This window comes from Actinia tenebrosa, unplaced genomic scaffold, assembly GCF_029948245.1.
Source record: "Actinia tenebrosa isolate PJP-AT-01 unplaced genomic scaffold, QUT_ActTen_1.0 PGA_scaffold12__29_contigs__length_12842862, whole genome shotgun sequence".
Classification (NCBI taxonomy): Eukaryota; Metazoa; Cnidaria; class Anthozoa; order Actiniaria; family Actiniidae; genus Actinia; species Actinia tenebrosa.
This window is the reverse complement of record NW_028292572.1, coordinates 4,379,050-4,403,745: the sequence shown is the minus strand read 5'-3', so window position 1 is coordinate 4,403,745 and position 24,696 is coordinate 4,379,050. Positions and strand designations below refer to the sequence as shown.

Sequence of the window (24,696 nt, the reverse complement as noted above, 5' to 3'; positions counted from 1 at the left end):
AGGCTACAATAATTTTGATCCAATCAAAAAATTACAAGCTGGTTTAGAAGCAGCGGCAAAACGAGACGAGAGGACTAGAGAACGTGAGCTGAAACGTGCTGCTGAACATGAGTTACAGCGCAAAGAGGAAGCCAAACAAGACAGAATCAAAGGCAAAAGTTGAATGAGCCTGGAGAGAAGATAATCGACGTAGAGTTCGAAAATGATCCTTCTATGACAGAACCTGGAACAGGAACAGCAACACAAACAGATGAGTTTGATTATTTATTTCACGACCCGATCGTAAAGCCTCCCCTCGAAGAAAGTTATTTCGTGAACGATGACAAGGTCCGGTTCTACACAGGATTGCCAGGATATGATGTTTTACAGACAGTGTTTTGAAATGTTTCTACATTTGTTACGAGGAAATCTCCAACCCTGTTGAAGTTCCAAGAGTTGATTCAGAAACTCATTAAATTAAAGTGGAACATGCCAATGCAAGATTTAGCATATCGATTTGGTGTTTCCTTGCCAACCGTGTCAAGGCTATTTTTAGCATGGATGATTTTTCTTGATGTCCGACTATCTCCATTAATTATGTGGCCAGAGCAGGATGATTTGTGGCTATGCCAGAATGTTTCCAATTCTCATTTGGAAATAAGACAACAGTCATCATTGACTGTTTTGAGGTTTTTATTATGAGGCCTTCAAACCTCATGGTGCGAGCACAGACTTATTCTAATTATAAAAGTCACAACACTGTTAAAATCCTAATTGGCATTACACCTCAGGGAAGTATTTCATTTGTGTTGCACGTGTGGGGTGGAAGAACTTCCGATAAGTTTATAACAGACCATTGTGGAATACTGAAAAACCTTTTGCCTGGAGATTTAGTGATGGCTGACCGTGACTTCACAATTCAGGAAAGCCTTACAGTTCACAGAGCTGAACTTGCCATTCCAGCCTTCACTAAAGGAAAGGATCAGCTAGACCCCATTGATGTTGAGCGTACCCGTGGCATTGCTAATGTCAGGATTCACGTAGAAAGAGTAATTGGGCTACTCAGGAGGAAATATACAATTGTGTCTGGTATTTTGCCTATCGACTTCCTCCAAAGTGACCCCAATGACTCCCAAGTCGCTAAGAAACCAATGATAGACAGAATCATAACAGTTACTGCTGCACTGACAAACTTATCTACAGGCATTGTACCATTTTATTTAAGATCCAGCAATCTCAGAGTTGTTGCTCAGAAATTATTAATATAAATGTGTCTATCACTGGATGTTATTTCACTGTGTGTGAGGGAAATTTGAAATTGAATTTATTAATTAAAACAATACTGTATATGTTTAATTGTTTCAAACAATCTGTACATAAGAAGTTCAAGTGGTAGGGGAAGGAGTAATTTCTCTGCCCATAATGTATTGCAACAGGTGTGGACGCATCTGATAAACAATATAACTTTGATTAGACGGATTTTGCCCATAAACAATACTTGTTGCAAAATTGAAAAATTAAACGAGACTTACCTAAGTCGAAGTTGGATTGAGATTCTACCGTAGCATTTGCAGGAATGAGGAGGTCACGTGAGATAGCAAGCATTGAGTATCCGAGCTCAGTCTTTAAAGCGATTTTGGGGGACTTTGAAAATAAATATTCTATGTGTAGAGTATCATGGGCAACAGCATAGGGCTTGGGTGGGATGTGACCTCATTCCTGCAAATGCTACGGTAGAATCTCAATCCAACTTCGACTTAGGTAAGTCTCGTTTAATTTTTCAATTCTACCTCGCATTTGCATACAATCGAAGGTCACGTGAGATTTTAAAGCTCAAAGGCTCCCAAAATCAACCACACATAGCCCAAGCAGCAACATGTATAAATTGTATTTTTTGTTCCACTAGAACATACATAGGTCATAGCCCAAAGCCTAGAAAGCTAGAGTATGATATACTAAATCTAGACTGAATCTCAGAGAATAATAAAGTCAATTACTTGGTTAAAACTGCTTCAGCAAATTTGTTCTCTCTATAGATTGGTCTGTCATAAAACTTTGCAAACACTGAGTCTGATCTCCACCCAGCAGTGGTCATTATGTCCTGAATGGGGACATCTGCTGCTTTAGCTGCTGAAGTAGATGCTGATCTTGTGCTGTGGCTTTTAAAGATATCAGTGTTTATGCCAGCTGCCTTCATTGTCTGTTTTAACCATCTAGATATAGTGTCTTTAGATGCTGGGCCATGAGGCTCTGCATGACAAATCAGAAGTTGTCTGGTATTCTTACGAATGGCAGCTGTTCTTGTGATATATGCATTTAGCAGAGTCACAATACAAAGTCTTTTGTCTGAACTGTAACGTTTAAATACGATGGGATGCAGATGGCGGTTCTTTCCACCTCTTGCACTTGTCTGTTTAAGGCATGAGGTGATTCTGAAAGAGTATTCATCAGGCTTTACTGTCATGCTATCAAGAGATAACTTTTGTAGTGTTTGAGTTCTCTGAGCAGATATTAGTGCCATTATCATTACCGTTTTCAATGTTAGGAGCTTTAGAGATAAATCTTCAACAACTGGAAAATCCTTTAAAAAGGTGAGTACTTGTTGTGGGTCCCAGGTCTCTAAGTATCTCGGTAATGCAGGTTTTATATTGAACAAACCTGACGTGAACCTGGAGACTACAGGGTGGCTTCCTACTTTCACACCATCTACTGTAATGAAGGTGGAGAGTGCACTTCTTGCTGTTCCTACAGCACTGTAGCTCATCCTCTTAGAGAGCTGAGTCAGGAAGTCTAGGACCTGTTGTAGTTCAGGGTGTAACTGGTTAACATTGTTATCTTTGCAGAACTGAACCCAAGATGAAATGTAAGTCTGGTATTGTTTATGAGTTCCCTCTCTCCATGATTTCAATATAATGTCAAGAGGTTCACCAAATACTCCTTGGCTGGTCAAGGCAGACTTGACACAAGACAGCCAATGAGTTTTAGTTTCGGATACAGAGGGTGCACTTCCTTTGGGCTGTAAGGTAGTGTTAATGTTTGGCTGTGGTTGTTTATCTTGACAGGCTGATCCTGCATCATTTGAAGTAAGCGTGAGTACCAGAACTGTGTTTCCCACTGTGGGACCACCAAGATTGCCATAACTTTGCTTAGTTGTACATGTATGTACTGAAGGACTTTCCCTATCAGGCTAAAAGGGGGAAAACAATATATCAGTTGATATTTTGCCCAGTCAACAGTAAAGGCATCAATGGCTATTGCCCCTGGGTCAGGCTTCCAGGCAATATATTTTTCAACCTTATAATTCAATCTGGAAGCAAACATATCCACTTCAGGCATTCCCCACTTAGCTGCCAGGCTCTGAAAGCAAACTAAGTCAAGAGACCATTCGGTATTGCTATGGAAATCTCGGCTAGCTCTGTCCGCCTCTATGTTGAGTTTGCCTGGCAAATGGGATATGGATAATGTTAATTCTCTTTCTCTACACCAAAGAATAATTTCCCTTGTAATTTCATTGCACTGAAGGGAATGTGTACCTCCCATATGCTGAAGGTATGATACTGCTGTAGTATTGTCACACAGTATTTTAATGGCCTTTGCCTGCAGGTGTCCACAGAGTGCTTTGAGTGACAGAAAGATTGCTTTTATTTCTAGGTAATTAATGTGATGGTTTGCTTCTTCAGCTGACCATCTGCCCCTTGCTAATAACTTAGAACCCTCAATTATGCCACCCCATCCCTTTAGGGAACTATCAGTTTTGAGAGTTATGGTAGGTGGCTGTAAGACTACAGGATTGGGACAGTGGTCAATATCTGAAATCCACCATCTCAAATCGTCCCTGGCAAGGGGTGAGATGGTCATATCACCATCTAGGTTCCAGCCATTAGACTTTAAGGCAATCGTCTTGTCATTCTCTAGGGATCTGTAGAATAAAGGTCCATAATAGACACCTGGGAAGGAAGCCACCATAAGTCCCACTACTGAGGCAACCTCTCTTATGGGTACACGCCCCTTATGACTCAACAGAGCTTTGCATGCAATTTTAATTTTCTTTGCTTTTTCTGGGACCATGGAGACTTGCATGTTGATTGAATTTATGATAAAACCCAAAAATTGAACCTCTTGGGTAGGATTTGTTACTGACTTAGTATCATGAACAGTGAAGCCCAGGGATGTGAGCAAGCACATTGTCTCTCTTATTTGTGTTTTGAGTACCTCAGATGAGTCAGCAAGTAGCAGGATATCATCAATGTACCCTACTAACTGGTTACCTTTTGATCTAAGTGATGCATAAACTGGTTTCATTGATTTAGTGAACACTCTTGGTGCACTTGATAACCCATTGAGCAGACAGGTGAACTCATAAACTGAGTTTCTGAACACAAATCTGAGGAACTTTCTATGTTTCTGGGCTGCAGATACTGAATAATATGCATCCTTGAGATCAAGTACTGCCATCCAAGACCCTTGTCTTAATAACTGGGTAGCAGATTGTAAGGATTCCATCTTGACATGATGGTAGGTAACATGCTCATTGAGCTTTTTTAGATTTAGGATGAGTCTGTGAGATCCATCCTTCTTTGGTCTTGTAAAGATTGTTGAGATGAATTCATCCTTACAATGAGACGTTTTCTCAATAACCTGTTTTTTGAAGAGTTTATCAATTTCTGTGGCAATAATTTGTTCTTCACCCTTGGAAAACTGAACAAAAGGTGTTGCAGTTTGACAGGGAATAGTGTCAAAGGCTATATGATAGCTAGTAATGATCTCAAGGATGTTAATATCAGAGGTGATTTGCCTCCAATTATCAACAAATTTAGTTATGTTGCCTGCCTTAAAATTTGTGGCACTTACCAGCTCATCATAGCTAATTGGGTGTGATTTCAGGTTTATTTGGATTGTTGTTGTGGTGTTTTGGAGCCCTTCTGAGCTTCTTTCCTCCTCCAAGGAGCTGTAGCCTTGGCCTCTGAAGTTTTTTGAACCCCTCTGAGAGTATTTGTAGGATCCACCACTGTTGTTGTTCTGTTGCCCTTTGGTCTGGAATTTAGCTCCAATTTTATTTTCATCTCCTATATCTTTGAGCTGTTTCTGGAGATCATCACCAAAGAGCATATCTGAGAAAGGGACCTGAGGAGAGCATAGGACTGCATAGTCTTTTCCTATGTCTGTTTTCATTAGTTGTTTTCGCAGCATGTTTATTTCATAATTGACATGAGTTAATAGTGATAAAGCCTCAAGGCCCATTTTCTTCATGTCCTGCAGCTGTTCTTTGTCCACACGTCCTGTCATGGACAGGTCAGTCATGCGTGCGACTGGTATTATCCCCTTTACTAAGGCCTGTTGTATCTTATACATCTGAAGATCTCTCTTCTTGGTATACTCACCAAGTTTACGCCAGATGCCTTGGTTCACCCGTGTAGGTTTAACATTCTGGCAGTTTTCTGGCCTCTCTTGACGGTCAATTTTGTCTTTCAGGCCCTTGTCAGGTATACAATGCCTGAACATTTTATCGACTAGTTTGGCTAGCTGTTTGTTTTGAAGCTTAGCCCCGACAAGGTCGTCCGACTCATACTCTTTTTGTAGCTCTGAGAGCGTGTCGTCGAGTGAGTCATCTGAATCGTTTTCGCCATCTGACAGCCCTGGCTTCAAGAGCTCATTAAGGAGCTCATTTGTGTCGCTGTCATCCCCTGTAATTTCTGAGGATGATTTGCCTTCGCTCGTGGAGCGATGGCCGTCATGGTGAGATTTTTTGGCGGGAAGATTCTCGGCATCTGTAGATTGTCGTTTAGCCGGACCTTTCCCTTTTCCCTTCACGGAAGGGGCCTCTTCTTTCTGTGTAAGATGTTTAGTTAAGTTTAGAATGGCTGATGTTAGTAGTTTTATCTCAGAACTACTGCCCTCTGTGGTATTTTGGTGGCTGGACTTCGAGGAGGTCCTTTCTTGTATACTTGTGTGGGCCACAGGATTCTTAGGCTCGTTCAGGTCGTCCCCTTCCACGTCAGATTCTAGATGCACATCTTCTGGAGGTTTCGGAAGTGTTGATTTGGCCGTATTGTCCATCTTTGTAGAGTAAAATTCTAATAATTGGTATTAAACTCAACGTGAGTTCTCATTTACCGACTGTTCGCTCGGACGTCAAACTCGCACTGAGCTCGGATACTCAATGCTTGCTATCTCACGTGACCTTCGATTGTATGCAAATGCGAGGTAGAATCAATTGCGAACACACCACAGTCATTTCCATTTTGCTGTTGCTGAACTGACACGCTGCAAATTCCTTTAAAGGATGGACCTTTTAAGTCCATAGCTAGCTCTAGTAATTCATGAGTAATTGGAGATGAAAAGCTGTCATAGACATTTACATAACCAGGGCGACTATGTACAGTACTAAAGCACACCCAGTGGTTTTTATTTATATGAATTATTTGAATAAAAGGTCCAGTCATTATATCAAATTGTCTAACTGAACCTAAAGTAGGCCTTTGAAACCCTTGTATGCTGGTAGTTTTTTCCCTTAGAAGAATGTGTGCTTCATGTATGACTACACAGTCCAGCCATTTATCTGGGGAAGCTATACGTCCATATTCATAAGGTCCCAGTTTTCCTTCAGAACCATACTTGTCCCTTGTTTGTGAAAGGGCATGTGACTTTGGATAGTTCGATAGAACTGCACCTGATATTGCACCTGTTCAGTGGGAGATCCGACTGTACATGTGGGCTTAGCATTAGTACTTGTTACTGTGGGCTTAGCATTAGTACTTGTTACTGTGGGCTTAGCATTAGTACTTGTTACTGTGGGCTTAGCATTAGTACTTGTTACTGTGGGCTTAGCATTTGTACTTGTTACTGTGGGCTTAGCATTAGTACTTGTTACTGTGGGCTTAGCATTAGTACTTGTTACTGTGGGCTTAGCATTAGTACTTGTTACTGTGGGCTTAGCATTAGTACTTGTTACTGTGGGCTTAGCATTATTACTTGTTACTGTGGGCTTTGCATTATTACTTGTTACTGTGGGCTTTGCATTTGTTACATTATGCAATGAGGGTGTTATGAAGCACACAGAACACACCCAATTTTTGCTGTTATTTGGCATTCTTTTTCGGTTGAGACATGACAAGTGAAAAAACTTGCCATTGCCACAGTCCACATTCGAACATTTAACTAATTTGTCATTTCTCTGATGTGCAGTGTTGCACACACAAATAGAACTTAACTTCTGAGCTTCGCTGGCACTGTTTGATGCTTGCTTCTTTGTGCCACCTCGTTTGAACTCTGGCAAAGTCCTGCAGTTTGGACAGTACCAGGTCTTAGGGACTGAGGTGATACCTAAACAAGAAAGGTGGAATTTGCCAATATCACACACTGGGTTACAGCACTTGAATGTAGCCTCAGCTGTCTCCTTTCTGCAATAACACAAGGAGTCAACTTTCTGTGTTGTGCTTGCCCTCAGATTGTCTTGTCTTGTATACCACCTACCTAGTACCTCTGGCAAAACACACATCCTCCAAAATGTCTGTAGTTTCGGCATTACTCTCTTGCAGCGGTCAATATCTGGATTGATACGCTGAGTTACAAGTACGATATTACCATCAGCACCAATCGCACATACAACAAAGTCACAGAACTGAAGTTTTGTTGTAAAGAGCTGCTGCTGGACTTGGTAGTAATATTCATGCTCTTTGGGCAGTATAAATTGTCCAGCAGCATTCTTTTTTAAACAAGACGAGGGCTTCAAAACATAACAGTCAAAACCACAGTTGTCAATTCAGAGGGGGCACTTGATCTCACCACACCCTTCACCACAACAGTCACATGAGGAAAGAAAGTCTGGTGTGGCATGCATCCATGTTTGCTCTTCATTTATAAACAGTCCGCATTTCTTTTTTTTTTAAGTTCAGATGCTTCGTTTGCATACATTGCTCAAAAGGATGCACGGCAGTAGCTTCATGCTTGCAGCCATGTTAGACAGCCTTTGTTGTGATTTTGTTTAATTCTGGATAACAGATTCTCTGTATCAGAGACTGTGAAGGCAAGGCAGGGTCTGAGTGAGCTGCAGCCTTGCTCTGGGATGCCCCAATCCTCGCTGCCCTGTGCTTTAAAAAGTTAGTTCCACTCGATTGTGTAATTGTATCTTTTTCAACTTGATCAATTTGCTGTTTTGAAATGTCAACATTAGACGTTTGGCAAACTTTTAGAAGCTCAAGATAGGGCAAATCTAAATACTGCTTCTCATATAAATCCATTACTGTGGGGATTGAGCAAAACTTGGTAAAATCCACAAGCATTTCATTTGTGCACAGGACAGTTTGCCATTGATTTTGGTCCAAGCCTCGAGGTAAAATAAAACACTTGCAATGTGCGAGCAAGCCTCAGCCAATCCTGCCTTGCAACCCAAGCAATGAGCGCAGTTGATTGTGCCTTCCTTCTCGGTGATTATCCAAATTGGTGACAGAGCATCGTTCATGGGCTGAGAATGGCGCACCTTCGCTAAAACAAGGAACTTGTTTGCAATTACATGGCCTTGACACTCGTAATAAACCCAGATACCATTTGGTTGTAGGCTTCAAGGCTTCGAAAAGCTTTAAACTGCTGCTGCGTGTAGAAACTGGTTTCCAAAACCAAGTAGCAAAGGAGATCAGTTGATTCAACTGGGGGAAGGAAATCCGGGTTGAAGCGTTTCCCTTCAATCAAAATAGGGTCGATTCCAATCGTTGATGTTTTATCTAAATATCGCCTTTTGACCTTTGCATCTAACTTTTTAGCGTATTCAGATATCGGGAATGCAGATCAATTTCCCAGATCGGACGTAGGAGTCGAAGGTTTTGCACAAGAAGACATTATAACTTTGCAGAAATTCTGATTTTTGGTTATATTTACGTACGTTTACATCCGAATCACGTGACTTTAGGTGCACCAACAAGGCGGCAATAAAACTTGTGACGTCGTCTGAAAACGATCTATTGTTGCCATGGAAACGGCAAGTGTTTTATGAGACCTTAATTTCCAATTTTTGGAATAAATTAAACCCACTCGAAGGTAAAATTCAATGCTGTGTTTCTCATACATGCTTAACTTAATTTCCTTAGGACTTTCGTCAATTAGAAAGTATCTTTTCTAGTTTAGAAAAATGCCAATTATTGTTAGTTTGTTATTATGTACATGAAATATTCGTGCCTTCAAGTAACCGATGTATCAACTCTTTTAGCAACAAGCTGAAATGATCAAAATGTTTTTTGGTCGTTCTCCAAAAGTATTGCATTTCTAATATAGAGGCTTGGTGGGAAGTTTTCTGACACATTGAATTTACGAAATCGTGCAAAATCTCTGAGGGTACAATCATCTTTAGTCCTTTGCTAGTCAAATTATAAGGCCTAAAATTCAAAATGTTCTAAATTTGACCATATCTAAGCTTTGAAAGTTAGCACCAAAAAGATGCCAATAAGCTAAACAAGCATTTGAGGTTGATGGGTAATACCTAAATAACAAAGTTCTAGCAAAAAAAATAATGTTCTAGTCTGGAAACACAGTAAAATTTTTTATTTATTCAAAGTAAACAATTTGGGTTATTTGCAATTTTTCGTCATTTTCAACCTACCTTATCCTTAACCAACCTATCGTTTCATCGTGACTTTTGTGGTGCTCAACTTTCCAAATTTTCACAAGGAAACGTTTCTTGGAAACTCAATAATCATCTAGCGAACTAACCTTAGTCGTAAAGAGCTAAAGTCCTAGAAATAATTAAGTGGTTCTGTAAAGGAATTTCAGCAGAATACACGAGTCATCAAATTCTTGTTCGAAGCAATACTGCATTTATAGTTTCTTTGAGCTTCAAAATTCCTGTATTTCGTGATAGAATTACCTGTATGCTGTTATTTAACATGAATGCTGAACGTTTGAAGGCTACAAAGTAAAAAAATATGCTTATTTTGAGAATATTTGAAAGAAAGAATTCTTAATCTAAAGTTGTTATTTTGAACCGCTGACTGGAAGTTTGGAAAAATGAATGAGACCGATTTTGTGGTGACCAGACATCTTCAAACATTCAGCCTTAGCAAATGTACTGATCTAGTTAACTGTCTAGTTTTACTGTCTTTTTATCAAACCACAAGAGCAACTTTCCTTTCTTGTAGGTGCGGGCCCTAGCCCAGCGATCATAGTAGTGTTTTTGTGTGTTGTGTGCCATAGACAAGCTTTCTGTGGCCACTTTGTATGCACGTTCTAGCCGTGACCTCACTTGACTGGCAAAGTCTGACTGTGACTTGGCTTCACTCCTGACATGCAATGGTTCGACCAGATCATTTGGCAAACGAAGCTCTCTCCCAAACTCTAAATAACAAGGTGTAAAATTGGTGCTACTATGAACTGCTGTATTATATGCTAAACTGGTAGATGAGAGGTATGAGTCCCAGTTTCTCTGGTCGCTTTCAACAACTTTAGAAAGCATTGCATTAACTGTCGTTATACTTGTTCTGATGCACCATCTGACTGTGGAAAGGTGTGGTTCGTGTCTTTAACACTTCTAGCGACTTGCAGATTTCACTTATGACTTTACCAGTCAAATTCTTCCCTTGGTCACTGAGTAACTGCTCTGGTGCTCCATGATGAGATATCCATCCATCCATTATCTTCTTGGCTATGGTTTCTGCTTTCTGATTTCTTAGGAGAAACAACTCTAACCACTTTGTGAAATGATCAATCATTACTAGGCAATACTGACTTCCTTGCTGACTCTTTGGGTTTTCCACTATGTCTAGTGTTACCAGCTCTCCAGGCCTGGTAGTTATGATTGGTTGTAGCGGTGCTGTGTTTCCTGGTATGGGGTTTCTCCTTTGCTGGCAAAGTTTACATGTCGTACACTAATTGTCAACATCCGCTGCCATGAAAGGCCAAATTGTCCCCCCAAAATGACCAGCATCATTATGAAACATACTAATTACCTTCTCCTTTAAACTGGCTGGAATTACTACTCTTGATGTCTCCTCACTCTCCCTTGACAAGATTAAGTTGCTTAGCTCTCTGTGGAAGGCTCTTAGTTCCCTCCCTTGCACTTTGTTTGCTGCCGGTACTGATCGTGATGATAACCATTTCTTTGCTTCTTTGAGTACTGGACAAGCATCCTGCTGTTCTCTGACATACTGGAGTGACCAACCTTTCTCTTCAGACACACTGACACTTTGGATTCTACTTAAAGCATCTGCTACAATGTTCTTCTTTCCTGCTATGTGATGAACTTTGAACTGAAATTCCTGGAGCCTGTCCGTCCTCTTCCAAAGTCGCCCACTGTTTTCTGAGGATCGGGTAAGTAACCATGTGAAACATTCATGGTCAGTTTATAAATCAAACTCCTGTCCAAGCAAATAAGGTCGATAAGCTTTCATTGCTTGGACTACTGCCAGACACTCCTTTTCAGCAGTGGAATAGTTTTTCTCTGACTTGTTGAGCTTTCTGCCACCAAATGCGACAGGACGCTTTTTTCCATCTTTTTCTGTCAGTTCCAGATAGTATCCTACAGCCCGGTCTGATGCATCACATGTGACAGAGAACCGTCCATTTCGATCCGGCAGAGCTAGTGTTACTGAGGTGCACAGCAGTTCTTTTAGTGTAATAAAAGATTTCTCACATTCCGAAAAACCCTTTACAAATCTCCTCCAAAAGGTACAAACTCCAAGAAACTTCCTTAGCCCTTTTCCACCCTTTGGTGTTGGCCATTTACGAATAATTTCGATCTTCTCTGGTTGTGGTCGTACTCCTTCCTTATCAATGATGTGACAAACTGGCACTTCTTCCTGGACAGCTTGAATCCTGACCTTATGGCCTTATGGCAATCTCTCGACTCCCTTTAAATGCTCCTCAAAATTAGAATGAAAACAAATGACATCATCAAGGTAAGCCAGCATGTCCTCTGCATCTAGAACTTGCAGCATGTCTTCAACTACTGACTGGAATGTGCCTGGGGCACCTGCTAGACCAAAAGGAATTCTGCAATATTGGAACAACCCATATGGCGATACAAACGCTGTCTTTTCACGGTCCTCTGGGGCAGTTTCAACTTGATGATAACCTGAGACCATATCAATTGTTGTAAAGTATGATCCTCTGCTAACCGGTCTAAAGCTTCTGTGATGTTGGGAATTGGATAACTTGTAATCTTTGTATGTTCATTAAGTTTCCTGTAATCAACACATATTCTCAAGTCTCCAGATGGTTTACGAACAATGAACAGGGGGCTGGCCAATTGTGATACTGACTTCTCAATGACTCCATCCTCAAGTATTGCTATTAAATCTTTTCTCACCTCATCTTTATATGCCATGGGTATCCTACGTAGTGGTTGCTTCACTGGCACTCTATCTGGTTTTAAGTGAATATGGTGTTGGACTCTTTTCATTTCTGTCTGACACACTGTGTGATAGATCAATCCCTAGTTTCTTCAAAGTGTCTTCCCTTTCTTCGGTATTAACTCGTGCCATGAGTGGTGTTTCTTTTTGCAGTGTGAGCAGTATTAATTCCTATATCTCTAGGTGGTTTGTACGGATAGTTGACCCCTTTTTGGACTTTCAAGGCTGGTGCCGGGGCCCTTGACCAGCCTTTCCTCCATTTAAATTCGGGCAGCTTCGGGCCCAATGACCCTGACCATTGCACACTCTGCAGATATCCGTTAGTTTGGGGCCTTGTCGCTGAAAAGGGGCCCTTCTTCCTCCTCTGCGGATTGGTGCTGTTACTGGTGATGGTCTAGTCTTCTTCATTTCATTAAGCTTTAGACCTATTTCTAAAACTTAACTTTCGAACTTGTGGTCTGACTGAGTATAAAACTAGCGGACATTTTGATTACAAAAATACAAAAAATGTTGGGAGCGATGTTTAGTGTTGATTGTATGACGTCACAGACTGCTATAAAAATTCGTAAAAATATAATACTTCCCACCCAAATATCAGAAAAAACTTTAACCAGTGATTATTAGACCTTCAAGGGTTATTCCAGTAAAGGTTTCAGCTGAATTAAAATTTGGATGATTTTCGTGCTGGTCCCCCTTTAATTATTGTAGAAAAGAATAAGGTCGATAAATGGCAAAACACAAATTGAAGTCATTAACAAATGGCTGAATATGAAATACCTGTAATTATACTTGCCTGCGTGGCAGAGAAATAAATCAGATTCATTGACTATGTCAGTACATTTGCTAAGGCTGAATGTTTGAAGATGTCTGGTCACCACAAAATCTGTCTTATTTGATTTTTCCAAACTTCCGGTCCGCGGTTGAAAATGAGAACAACAACTTTAGATCAAGAATTCTTTCTTTCAAATATTCTCAAAATAAGCACATTTTTTTACTTTGTAGCTTTCAAAAGCTCAGCATTCATGTTGAATAACAGCTTACAGGTAATTCTATCACGAAATACAAGAATTCTGAAGCTCGAAGAAACTATAAATGCTGTATTGCTTCGAACGAGAATTCAATGACTTGTGTATTCGGTTGAAATTCCTTTATAGAACCACTTAATTACTTCTTGGATTTTAGCTCTTTATGACCAAGGGTAGTTCGCTAAATGCTTATTGAGTTTCCAAGCTAGGTTGAAAATGAGGAAAATTGCAAATAACCCATTGTTTACTTTGAATAAAAAATAATTTAACGTGTTTGCAGACTAGAACATTATTTTTTTGCTAAAACTTTGTTATTTACCCTTCAACCTCTAATGCTTGTTTAGCTTATTGGCATCTTTTTGGTGCTAATTTTCGAAGCTTAGATATGCTTGAATTTATGACATTTTGAATTTTAGGCCTTATAATTTGACTATCGAAGGACTAAAGATGATTGTACCCTCAGAGATTTTGCACGATTCGGTAACTTCAATATGTCAGAAAACTTCCCACCAAGCCTCTATATTAGAAATGCAATACTTTTGGAGAACGACCAAAAAACATTTTGATCATTTTAGCTTGTTGCTAAAAGAGTTGATACATCGGTTACTTGAAGGCACGAATATTTTATATACAAAATAACAAACAAATAATAATTGGTATTTTTCTAAACTAGAAAAGATACTTTATAATTGACGAAAGTTTCAAGGAAATTAAGTTTAACATGTATGAGAAACACAGCATTGAATTTTACCTTCAAGTGGGTTTAATGGGCCCTTTGCAGCTAGTGGTCACGTGCTTGGATACCGCTTAGCAACACAAAACTGGAGTGCAAGCCTTCCAGTAAACAAAAGCTCTAAGAGGTCAAGCACGCGTGGTTTTATACAATAGTTTCATCGTTCAAAACGCTTAATCCTTTTGCCCTATCTACAAAAACAGTAAGATCATCTTAAATTCTCTCCTTTGGACTCGATTTTTGGTTCGAAGTAACAATATTCATCGCGTTATCGCGAAACATTTGTCACCGCTGGCCCGCTCGATGGCTGAAAAACATGGCGACTTCGCAAGGTATGTACTTCAAAACTCTCCTTTTTTTTGGTTTCTTTTCAATTATTGGACTTCTAAAATCTCTAAAATAACAGTTTAGATTGTAAATGGTGATCAGTTGTAATTGGACGGCATTTAATGGCCGATTTGTTTATTTTTTGTGAGAGTGATTCCACGTCCAAAGTCAAGACTAACCCATGTTTACATATATTCGCTGTAGATGTTAGAACTCCCGACGAGCCATCACATACCAAGAAAAATTCTTCGTACCATTGTTGTGTTCCCTTGTGTAACGGAGATTCTCGATATCATCCTGATTTAAAGTTTCACCGCTTACCAGGCCGTGCAAGGGACGAGCAATTGAAAAAGGAATGGCTGGTGAAGATACGAAGAGATGTGGGCTTTGGGCTAATGTTGGTTTATTAAAAACAAGAAAAAAAAAAAAAAAATTGTCAGAGCGGCGAATTTGAAAAAGTAGCAAACCTTCAAACTTTGGCTACATCGGTTAAAATTGCTTGGTTGAAGAACTTCCACGCTATCATAACTCTCGGATTGGCGTAACTTGTACTTATTTTACTTACTTGGCTCCCAGTAGATGGATTAGTATTTAATAGTATCTTTTCAAGCCGGATTAGCTGTTTCAGCAGCTGCTCTACCCTTTAAGCACGAATATTTTCAGTGATTTGTGTGTAGTCGAGATCCCAACATTCCATCTTTGCTGCCTTTAACCGACCAGCTAGCTTAGGTAACATTTGTTGCTCTTCTAATATTTGTTTGATGCAGGAAAATTACTTTAAAGAGTCCTTCAGCTTTTATTGAAGTAGAAAGAGCAGCAAAAATTACAATTCACCGGCTAAATTTTAAGAAATACACGACTTTCCAACCTACTATGGTGTTGTTTACAAAGTCTTCTCTTCCACTTGTTGTCTTAGAAAATGGAGGTATGCTCCTTTTCTGGAAAATTGAAAGGAGGATGCGGCCTATATCTGGACGAAAAATCAAGAATATCCACTTCTTTTTTGTATTGCACTATACTATTAATTAAATTGTTCAGGTAAGAAAATATATTATATTTTTTCATCCAGCCTGTGGTATCATTTGTCTTTTTTCATTTAATACGGTACCTTAGCTTCACATTCCAGCATTAGTCATTCATTTGAATAAAATGGTTTAATGAAACTTTGAATTTTGCAATATAAACACAATGTGTGGCATTCAACCTGTCTGCTGGTTTCTATGGGTACAAACAGACAAGCATGAATACAAAACGTGTGTTGAAATATGAGCTTCTTTGCATATAGGCGTCACTAGGTGATTTTTTTTGAAGGTTCCACTGTTCCTGGAGCAGTTTGCTAGGGGCCGCTGGAAGCTTAAACATTTTCTCCTGAAGGTCTAAAGGGGTGGTCGTTGGTTTTGGATCCCCCCTGACGACGCCTTTTCTTTATGTACGTTAATGACTTTGACGTGATAAAGGTAATAATAATATTCAGCTATCGCAGGACATTCTCAAATAATGTTTGTAAACCAATGCAATTGATAACCCCCTTCCAACACAAACACCAGAAATCATGCCTTTACGCATTCACACCCTGAAATCACGTCCTTGAATTTGCTGATTAGCACTGCCTTTCTTGTCTTTTGATTTAAACGTTATTTCTAGTTGCGTCAGGATTCGTTTGAGCATTTGAACATTAAAAGCGGACAGTTTGTTTTGGTGATATTAATCATAAATGTCGTACATGTCGTATGTTATTGGATGCTTGAGTCCAATTTCGTCATTGATCTGCGTCATAAGATCTTGCATTTCCGTGTCATCCACCAAGCATTCAATATCTTCTTCTTGCTCACTTGAAAACCCGGCGAGTACTCCTTGTTGGTTGCGTTATTTTGCGGCAAGTCGAGAAACGAAACCTTTGATCTGAGTTTTAGTTAACCATTCTTTGCGACTGAACTGACGCTCGTCGGATGTGTTTCTAGATTTCCTCATGTCTTTTTCGACTTTTTCGGCTCTCCTTGTTTTCTTGCTTGGTAGTCGTATGCTGACTAACATTAAGGTGTAGCTCTAGATCTGAAAATGTGCTAAACACTTCTGTGCATCCAGAAAAGGAACATTCAAAGAGTTGTATTTGCTGATCTGAATTTGGCTTCTGGGTACTTGGTGGTTCGCTTCCTTTTCGATCCCATTCCTTTGCTTTCACTGGAGGCTCAAAGAAGCCTTTAATGCCCTCTTGGGTGTTAAGTGCTGTTGGTCCAAGATGCCTTTCATATACTTCGTCATAAGGAAACAGCTTTCCATTTCCGATGTCATATGCCTTCCACACTGTAACTACCAGGATGACATGTCTCGAATTTCGGGACCAGATCATGTGGTAGGGACTGAAGAGCTTTCGGGGATACTTTACTGATCAATACAATAGTACCACGGAGAGCAAGGTTCTAATCTCTTTCGTGATTTAATGTAGAATGATCGTAAACTGCAAATACAATACGAGAGCGAAACTTACTAAATATTTGAATACATTTCATGACGCACTTAAAATCACTATATAATCTTGAATCAAATTAAAGCTACCACTGTGAAGGGCTAAAAGATACTCTAGATTCGATTTCTATTAAAACAGATCAATATTTGTACATATACTAAATGGATTATGAAACTTTGCTAATTAAGAAAACTAATAAAATTGTACTTACATATCGGTCCCGCTTGCCAAGGGCTACGCTTCTTTTGAATTTAACGCACGCAATAATACACTCAAAACACTAGGAAAACTAGGAAAAACTAACTATTATAGAACGATGCTAAATTACTTTTATATGCGCGTGGGAACGCTAAAGAATCAGATTACAAATCAAACACAAACATTAAACAGGAACTAAAAACAAATAATCCAATAAAAGGGCTCTCGTTGTCTATTACATGGCTCCCCTGAAATATTAATATTTCACATTGATTTAATGCAAAGTTCAATCAAAGTTCGATCAATGTTCAATCAAAGTTCTTGATAACTGCAACTTGTCAGGCTCCTCGGCCGGGAATTACCCCGGTTTCTCAGTTATCATCAGCTGCAGGCATCAGCAGCACCAACTTTTGCACCGGTCTCTCCAGGTACCTTGGTGTGACAGTGCGTCTACCATTGTCGTCTAAGCAACCATCCGCAAGGGCTACTTGGACCTTCCGTATCTGCCCATCTGGGCTGGGCATTACAGCTGATACTCGAGCTAGCTGCCACTTGTTACGAGGCTGATGTTCTTCCTTGACAATAACTACGTCGTCAACTCGAAGATTTCGACGAGGGCGGATCCATTTCTGGCGCTCCTGGAGGCTGAGTAAAAACTCCTTCCAGCGCGTCCAGAATTGGTTCGCCAAATGCTGCACTCTTCTCCAACGCCTTCTGCACTCCTCTCCAACGCCTTCTGCAATACGCGTCGGCACTCTGGAAAACACCAGGGGGAGATAGCACAACCTTTGACTTCAGCGTCAGCAGGTGGTTTGGTGTCAGGGAGTCAGGGGAGTTAGGATCTGACAACTGGTTGACCGTGAGGGGGCGGCTGTTGACGATTGCTTCAGCTTCGCACATCAGCGTTCGAAGAGATTCGTCGTCCAGTTGAGTGCCACTGTTCTGCAACAGGGAAGAGAGTGCACTGCGCACAGATTGTATTTGGCGCTCCCACACTCCTCCCATGTGGCTCGCAGCTGGTACATTCATTTTGAAGGAGAACCAATCGCATTGATTCTTCTGTAGCTCTGCTTTTATTTTCTTATGGTCCATCTCTTCTAGGGCTTCCAACAGTTCTCTGCGAGCACCCACAAAGTTCGTTCCTTGATCACTTCTAAGCTGCCGTAATGGTCCTCGCCGACTGATGAACCGCCTCAGAGCGTTGATGAAAGAATCCGTTTCTAAGGAATTTGCTGTCTCCAAGTGTATGGCTCTCGAAGCCATACATGTGAAAAGCTCTCCGTAGTGCTTCAGTTCTTTGCGTCTTTCCTTAATCATAAAGGGGCCAAAGTAGTCTACAGCACAGTAGGTGAATGGGGGAGCACTTTCCACGCGATCCTTGGGTAAATCTGACATTCTTTGTTCTTGTACAGTTCCGCGCATTTTCCGACACTTAACGCAGGACAAGTTTGCATTACCGACCGCTGAGGATCCACCTATTACCCAGAATCCATTTGAACGTATTTCATTGAGGGTCATTCCCTTTCCTTGATGACTTGTACGTTCATGAAAATGCTTGATAAGTAGCGCTGTAACATGACTTTTACGTGGTAAAATAACTGGAAACTTGATCTTGTCTGGGAGGTCAGCATGTCTGAGGCGTCCGCCAACCCGCAGGGTGCCGGTTTCATCTACAATTGGGTCGAGCTTATACAGCGAACTATGCTCCTTTGTAGCGACAAGTCCTTGACTGATGCTGCTGTCTTGACGATTGGCCTTCTCTAGTGTGCTTAGCTCTTCTTTGAATGCTTTCTTCTGAACTTCATGAATAATGACCTGTTCTGCTACTTCGAGGTCGCTTATTCTTAGATCTTCTGCAGTTCTTTCAGATTTCATCTTGTTGACTCTCTCTTTCAGGCACTTGACGTAGTGCATGCACAATGCCACTGAAAGCTTGGCGCGATACCAGTCCGAGAAGTATTCTATCCTTTCTGCAAATCCTGGATAAGCCATTGCATTCACCGTTGCTGTGGTTGCCATAGCGACGGATTTCTTTATCTTTTTATCATCTTTGCTAAGCGTATAGCTGTCTTGATTGTTGAGTAGCCTTTGAGCATGTTTGTTCCATAGAAATGCTGGTCCTTTGATCCATCTAGAGTTTGACAGGTCTTGCGCGGTCATTCCTCTAGAGGCTTCGTCAGCAGGATTCTCTTGGGATTCGATATATCTCCATTGCTCAATTTGGGTGCTTTCTTGAATTTCTTGCGCTCTATTAGCGACAAACACGTGGAAACGCCTGCTTTCATTCGCGATGTATCCAAGTATTACCTTACTATCCGTCCAGAAGTACTCTTGATCGATTTTGTACTCCAATTCTTGGTGAATTTGTTGACTGACTCTCACGGAACACACAGCGGCTGTAAGCTCCAATCTAGGAATGGTTACTTGTTTTATTGGCGCTACTCGTGATTTTCCCATAACGAAAGAGCAATGGATTCTTTGGTGCTCATCCGTCAATCGCAGGTAGCTGCACTGACCGTATCCCTTGATACTTGCGTCTGAGAAATGATGAAGTTCTGCGGTTACGACTTCACCAAAGTCCTTGGGCTTGTAGCACCTTGGAATTGAGATACGTTGAAGGCTTACTAGCTCTCCTCTCCATTTGTCCCATCTCATCTTAACATCGTCCGGTATCGGGTCGTCCCAGCCTAACTGAAGATGACATAACTCTTGAAGAATCGATTTCCCGTCTAACAAGAGTGGAGCGACAAAGCCAATAGGATCAAAGATAGAGCTCACAGTAGAAAGTATTCCTCTTCTTGTACAAGGCTTATCTCGTGGCATGATGCTGAACTGGAAACAGTCTGACTCTATGCACCAGTGGACACCAAGCGTGCGCTCTAGGGGCAAAAGTCAAGATCTAGGTCTAAGCTTTGGACACTGTCAGCTCTGTCTGATTCTGGAACACTCCTGATTACTTCCTTGCTGTTGGATACGAATTTATGCAGTCTGAATCCCCCTTGACTACACATCTGCTTCATGTTGTCAACTAACTCGACCGCTTCTTTACGGAAGGAACAGACTTGAGGCCGTCATCAACATAAAAATCGTGGCGTAGAAAATTTGCAGCAGCAGTACCAAACACATTCTCAAAACTGTTAGCAGTGGATTTCAAAGCAAAGTTCGCGCAGCCTGGAGACGAAGTGGCTCCGAACAGATGCACGGTCATTCTGTACTCCTGAGGCTCTTTAGTAATATCTCCGCCATCCCACCAAAGAAAACGCAAAAGATCCCTGTGCTCTGCATTGACTCGAACCTGGTGGAACATACCCTCTATGTCGCACGTGAAGGCTATTGGTTCCTGTCTAAACCTGCATAGCACTCCTGTCAGGTTGTTAGTTAAGTCCGGGCCTTGGAGCAGGTGCTTGTTCAGGGACTCATTCTTGTAATTAGCAGCGCAGTCGAAGACTACCCGAATTCTTTTGGGCTTCTTTGGATGGTATACCCCATGATGAGGAATGTACCAGACATTACTCCTTGATTCCTGCTTGGTTTGTTCTTGCGGTACCTTCTCTGCATACCCATTTTCGATGACTTTATTCATGAAGGCCACGTAGTCTTGTCAGTATTTCTGGTTGGTTGAGGACTGGAATCTTCCTTTCAAATGATTCAGACGACGGAGCGCAATTGCTTTATTGTTAGGGAGCTTGACATTGTAATTCTTTAAAGGCAATGGAAGTTCATAGTGACCATCGTCACACTGGTGAATTCCCTTCTCAGCTATCTCTATGAACCACCTGTCTTCTTGAGACATACCCCGCAGTGATGACTTGTTGCACTCAGCAAAGTCCATTTCAAACATGCGGTTGATTACAGCCGGTGACATAACTTCTTTAGAAGGATTAGTTATAACGAAACTAAGACTGTCTTTGGTATCCGGAATCACTTAACGTGACAAGATGCGATGACTGTTGGAATCTATTAGGGCTTCTCCCTTTGACTCGCCTACGGGGCCAACTATACACCATCCAAGCAATGTCCTGATTGCGTATGGTTCTTCACTCTTGCCCAGTATTACTTCCTTTGGCTTGATCGCCCTAGGACAGTTGCAGCCGATCAGAAGTCCGACTTCAAGGTTCTCTTCATATTCCGGTATCTTATCTTGGATTTTTTGTAAATGAGGCCTCTTGGCTGCTACTTCTGGCCTTGGGACTTGATCTGGCCTAGATGGAATTTTATCTCTTGTGTAGGCCTTCGTGAGTTCGACTTCAGCCCGTTTATCGAGACGTTGCACCACTAGGCCATCTATCCTCTCTACAGGAATCTTCTGATTTCCAAGCATGGTGTGGAGGTTTAAGCTCATTTCCACACCCTTGATGCCAAGGTGTTGCTGCGATTTTGCGGATAGGAAAGTGGTGTCACTTGCATCGTCGAGTAGCACGTAGACCTTTACTTCCTTCTCCGGATTATCTTTGTGGAACAATATCACTGGAACTATTTTCGAATTAGTGATGATCTTGCTGTCGTTATCTTGGTTGGGTGTTGCACTGCTGGCGTGGGAGTTGGAATCAATGACTGGAGTCTTCATTGGCTGGTTTACAGCATTCAGGTTCTTTTCTACTGTGGATGGTGGTGACTCTGTATTGGACTGAGTAGACTGTTGGTGGTTTGGCTTGGGCCTTGGCTTTACCCCGTGTAACAGCGTATTATGCCGTTTGCCGCATTCTTCACAGCTTGATTTCGAGGGACACCGCGCCGATATGTGTCCGTCTCTAAAGCATCTAAAACAGAGTCTCTTATTGCGAATAATCTTGCTGCGCTCCTCTGCTGAGTGATTCAAGAACTTACTGCACTTTGAGAGAGCATGGTGACCACTGCACAAAGAACAGGACGAGATATTGGTGCGCTGATGAGAAGGATTGGTTGTACTATTGCCGAGGGTTGTTGAAGTGACGAGTGATTGGCTTGCCTTGGGCTTAAAGTTTGTACTTCCAGGTTTGCTCGTCCTTACCCTGGCACTGGTTGCGGCTTTCTTCTTCTCTCTTTTGAGCGCATCAGGGGAGAAAACAGGATCGTTTGCTAACTCGGCCTCCTCTCTCACGAACTTGACAAGGTCGTTAAATTTCACCGTTGTTTTCATTCTTGCTTGAAGCTCATGCGCGTGACGGCACCATTTCACACCAGCATAGGACGGCAGTTTGGCGCAAACATGAAGAAGCATTTGTGTGTTGTCTATATCGGCGGAACTTGGCATGCATTTCATTGCGTCTTCACATCGAACAAGGAAGTCTGAAAACTCTTGTAGTTTACTGCTGTTTCCGTCTTCTATCTGCGGCCAGTCACGGAGAGTGGATTTGTATGCTTCTGCTACATAGACTGGGTTTCCAAAGCGATGATTTAGTATCTTGCGGGCTTCTGTATATGCGCTGTCAGAAGGCATGGCTAGAAAACCTCTCACAACATCGTTTGCTCTACCACGAGTGTACTTTTCGAGGAAATATAGGCGATCTCTGTCAGAAGGCACGTTGGCAGCGATGATAGAGTCAAAGGCGGTCACGAAGGCAGGGTATTCAAAAGCATCACCGGAGAAGATGGGTGGTTCTTTGACCGTTAAATGATTTATCCTCTGCTGGTTAACAATCAAGGAACTTAGTTCTGTTTGTTTAGCTTGTAATTGAACTATTTCTCGCAGGGCAGAAATTAGATCATGACTCATTGACTGAGAGGATTCGGTAGGTTTTGGTACTTTGAACGGCGCATAACCATTAAGGGAAGAACTCTTTTCAATCTTGACCTTAACTGGAAAGCGTTTCTCGGACTTATGGTCGTTTTCATCTAAGACTGTTTTATCTTTGACACTTATAACCTCGTCTTTGAAGGATGACTTATTTTCTTCTTCTATAATCCTCTTTATTGCTTTCTCCTCTGCGGTTGCTATGGCAATTGCTTTCTCTATTTCCAGCCGTCTTAATTCTCTTTCCTGCTCTAGAAACTCCATTTCAACCTGCAATTTCGCCGCCTTCGTGGATGCGTTTACAAGTGCCTTAGATAGACTAGATTTAGAGGATTTAGAGGAACAGCTGGCTTTGGATGCCTTTGATTTAGCCGATTTGACGCTTGATCTGAAACTATATATATCCGATTGTGATTTGTACAATTCTCTCTCGATAGCTTGAATACGCTCACAGAGTCTGATCCTGCATTCCGTGTATTCTCGGTCTTGTAAATCAAACCAGTGATAGGAAGCTTCTTTTTCCTCATCCGTTTCTAACAATTCGTCGTGTTCTAAGTGTGCGTCATGGAATTTATCTTTGAGATCGTCTAAATGATCACGAGTGGTTTCCAAAGCTTCTTTGTCTACTTCCGGTGATGAACGCATGTTATTTATTTTAACAATCTGTTCTTTGAGCTTCGAATAAACGGAGTTCCTTTTGTTCACTAACAACTCTAGCTGGAATTTCTTTCCCTTTTCAGTTAATTTCTTTCTTCTGGAAGAGGTTCTACGGTCAGGGGCCGGACCAGTAATGACACTTTTTGCCGGCTCATGTGTCTCAAAGGACGCGTCGGCGTCAACTGATTGGATACCGAGGAATGGAGGTTCGCTTGTTACGCTCATGCTTTGATCAAATGGCGAAATCCAGAATAATGGCGTTTGATTTGGTTATCAAAGGCAACCCTTAGCAGAAGTTTAGAGGTCGATATTTTACTGTAACTACCAGGATGAAATGTCTCGAATTTCGGGACCAGATCATGTGGTAGGGACTGAAGAGCTTTCGGGGATACTTTACTGATCAATACAATAGTACCACGGAGAGCAAGGTTCTAATCTCTTTCGTGATTTAATGTAGAATGATCGTAAACTGCAAATACAATACGAGAGCGAAACTTACTAAATATTTGAATACATTTCATGACGCACTTAAAATCACTATATAATCTTGAATCAAATTAAAGCTACCACTGTGAAGGGCTAAAAGATACTCTAGATTCGATTTCTATTAAAACAGATCAATATTTGTACATATACTAAATGGATTATGAAACTTTGCTAATTAAGAAAACTAATAAAATTGTACTTACATATCGGTCCCGCTTGCCAAGGGCTACGCTTCTTTTGAATTTAACGCACGCAATAATACACTCAAAACACTAGGAAAACTAGGAAAAACTAACTATTATAGAACGATGCTAAATTACTTTTATATGCGCGTGGGAACGCTAAAGAATCAGATTACAAATCAAACACAAACATTAAACAGGAACTAAAAACAAATAATCCAATAAAAGGGCTCTCGTTGTCTATTACACACACCTTTATACCTTCATCTTCAAAGTGAAAATTATGAAGGCTTCCAAATCCCTCCAGGTTATTTGATAACCAGGTCTTTTTTGGACTCATCAACAGCTTTTACAGAAGCTGATGCTCCTCTAACAGGGTGTTGCTGCAGCAATTCCCTCATGTCAGACGCAGTACGAATGTCATGAACTTCATTGGCATATGTTCGAATTGAATTCTTCATGGGACAGATGATATTGTCGCATATATCTTCATCTGAACGCAGATAAGCCTTCTCAAACTTAGGATCCTGCTCTTTGAGATGTAGAAGTAGATGTTCGGTGTCCTGCGTACACTGGTCAAATAAATGAGTGTAC

At 41.1% G+C, this 24,696-nt stretch overlaps 3 protein-coding genes and 1 pseudogene across 3 annotated transcripts; 1 reads left to right on the top strand and 3 right to left on the bottom strand.

Moving 5' to 3' along the window:
* Positions 1 to 605: 605 nt before the first annotated feature.
* On the top strand, positions 606 to 1,247 carry LOC116304760 (uncharacterized). Its single transcript, XM_031714539.2, has one exon. The coding sequence runs from the start codon at positions 606 to 608 to the stop codon at positions 1,245 to 1,247; it is 642 nt and encodes a 213-aa protein (XP_031570399.1).
* Positions 1,248 to 1,364: 117 nt separating this feature from the next.
* Positions 1,365 to 8,751, bottom strand: LOC148912026 (uncharacterized; annotated as a pseudogene).
* LOC148912027 (uncharacterized) lies at positions 1,973 to 6,036 on the bottom strand. The gene is made up of 2 exons (XM_089028320.1): positions 3,274 to 6,036; positions 1,973 to 3,166 (listed from the first exon to the last, which is right to left on the bottom strand). Exons 1-2 carry the CDS (start codon positions 6,034 to 6,036, stop codon positions 1,973 to 1,975), a joined length of 3,957 nt encoding a protein of 1,318 aa, XP_088884446.1.
* Positions 8,752 to 17,658: 8,907 nt separating the features above from the next.
* On the bottom strand, positions 17,659 to 20,647 carry LOC116299998 (uncharacterized). Its single transcript, XM_031708735.2, has 2 exons — positions 20,098 to 20,647; positions 17,659 to 19,943 (listed from the first exon to the last, which is right to left on the bottom strand). The coding sequence occupies exons 1-2, from the start codon at positions 20,645 to 20,647 to the stop codon at positions 17,659 to 17,661; spliced, it is 2,835 nt and encodes a 944-aa protein (XP_031564595.2).
* Positions 20,648 to 24,696: the final 4,049 nt, after the last annotated feature.

What these genes read in the sequence shown, in the direction of transcription:
- LOC116304760 (XM_031714539.2), top strand. Translation starts at nt 606, where the DNA reads ATGCCAGAATGTTTCCAATTCTCATTTGGAAATAAGACAACAGTCATC.
- LOC148912027 (XM_089028320.1), bottom strand. Translation starts at nt 6,036, where the DNA reads ATGGACAATACGGCCAAATCAACACTTCCGAAACCTCCAGAAGATGTG. An exon ending in CTTCCAGATTGAATTATAAG is followed by an intron (nt 3,167 to 3,273) that starts GTTGAAAAATAT and finishes TCCCCCTTTTAG; the next exon opens with CCTGATAGGGAAAGTCCTTC.
- LOC116299998 (XM_031708735.2), bottom strand. Translation starts at nt 20,647, where the DNA reads ATGAATAAAGTCATCGAAAATGGGTATGCAGAGAAGGTACCGCAAGAA. An exon ending in TTCCGTAAAGAAGCGGTCGA is followed by an intron (nt 19,944 to 20,097) that starts GTTAGTTGACAA and finishes TTTTGCCCCTAG; the next exon opens with AGCGCACGCTTGGTGTCCAC.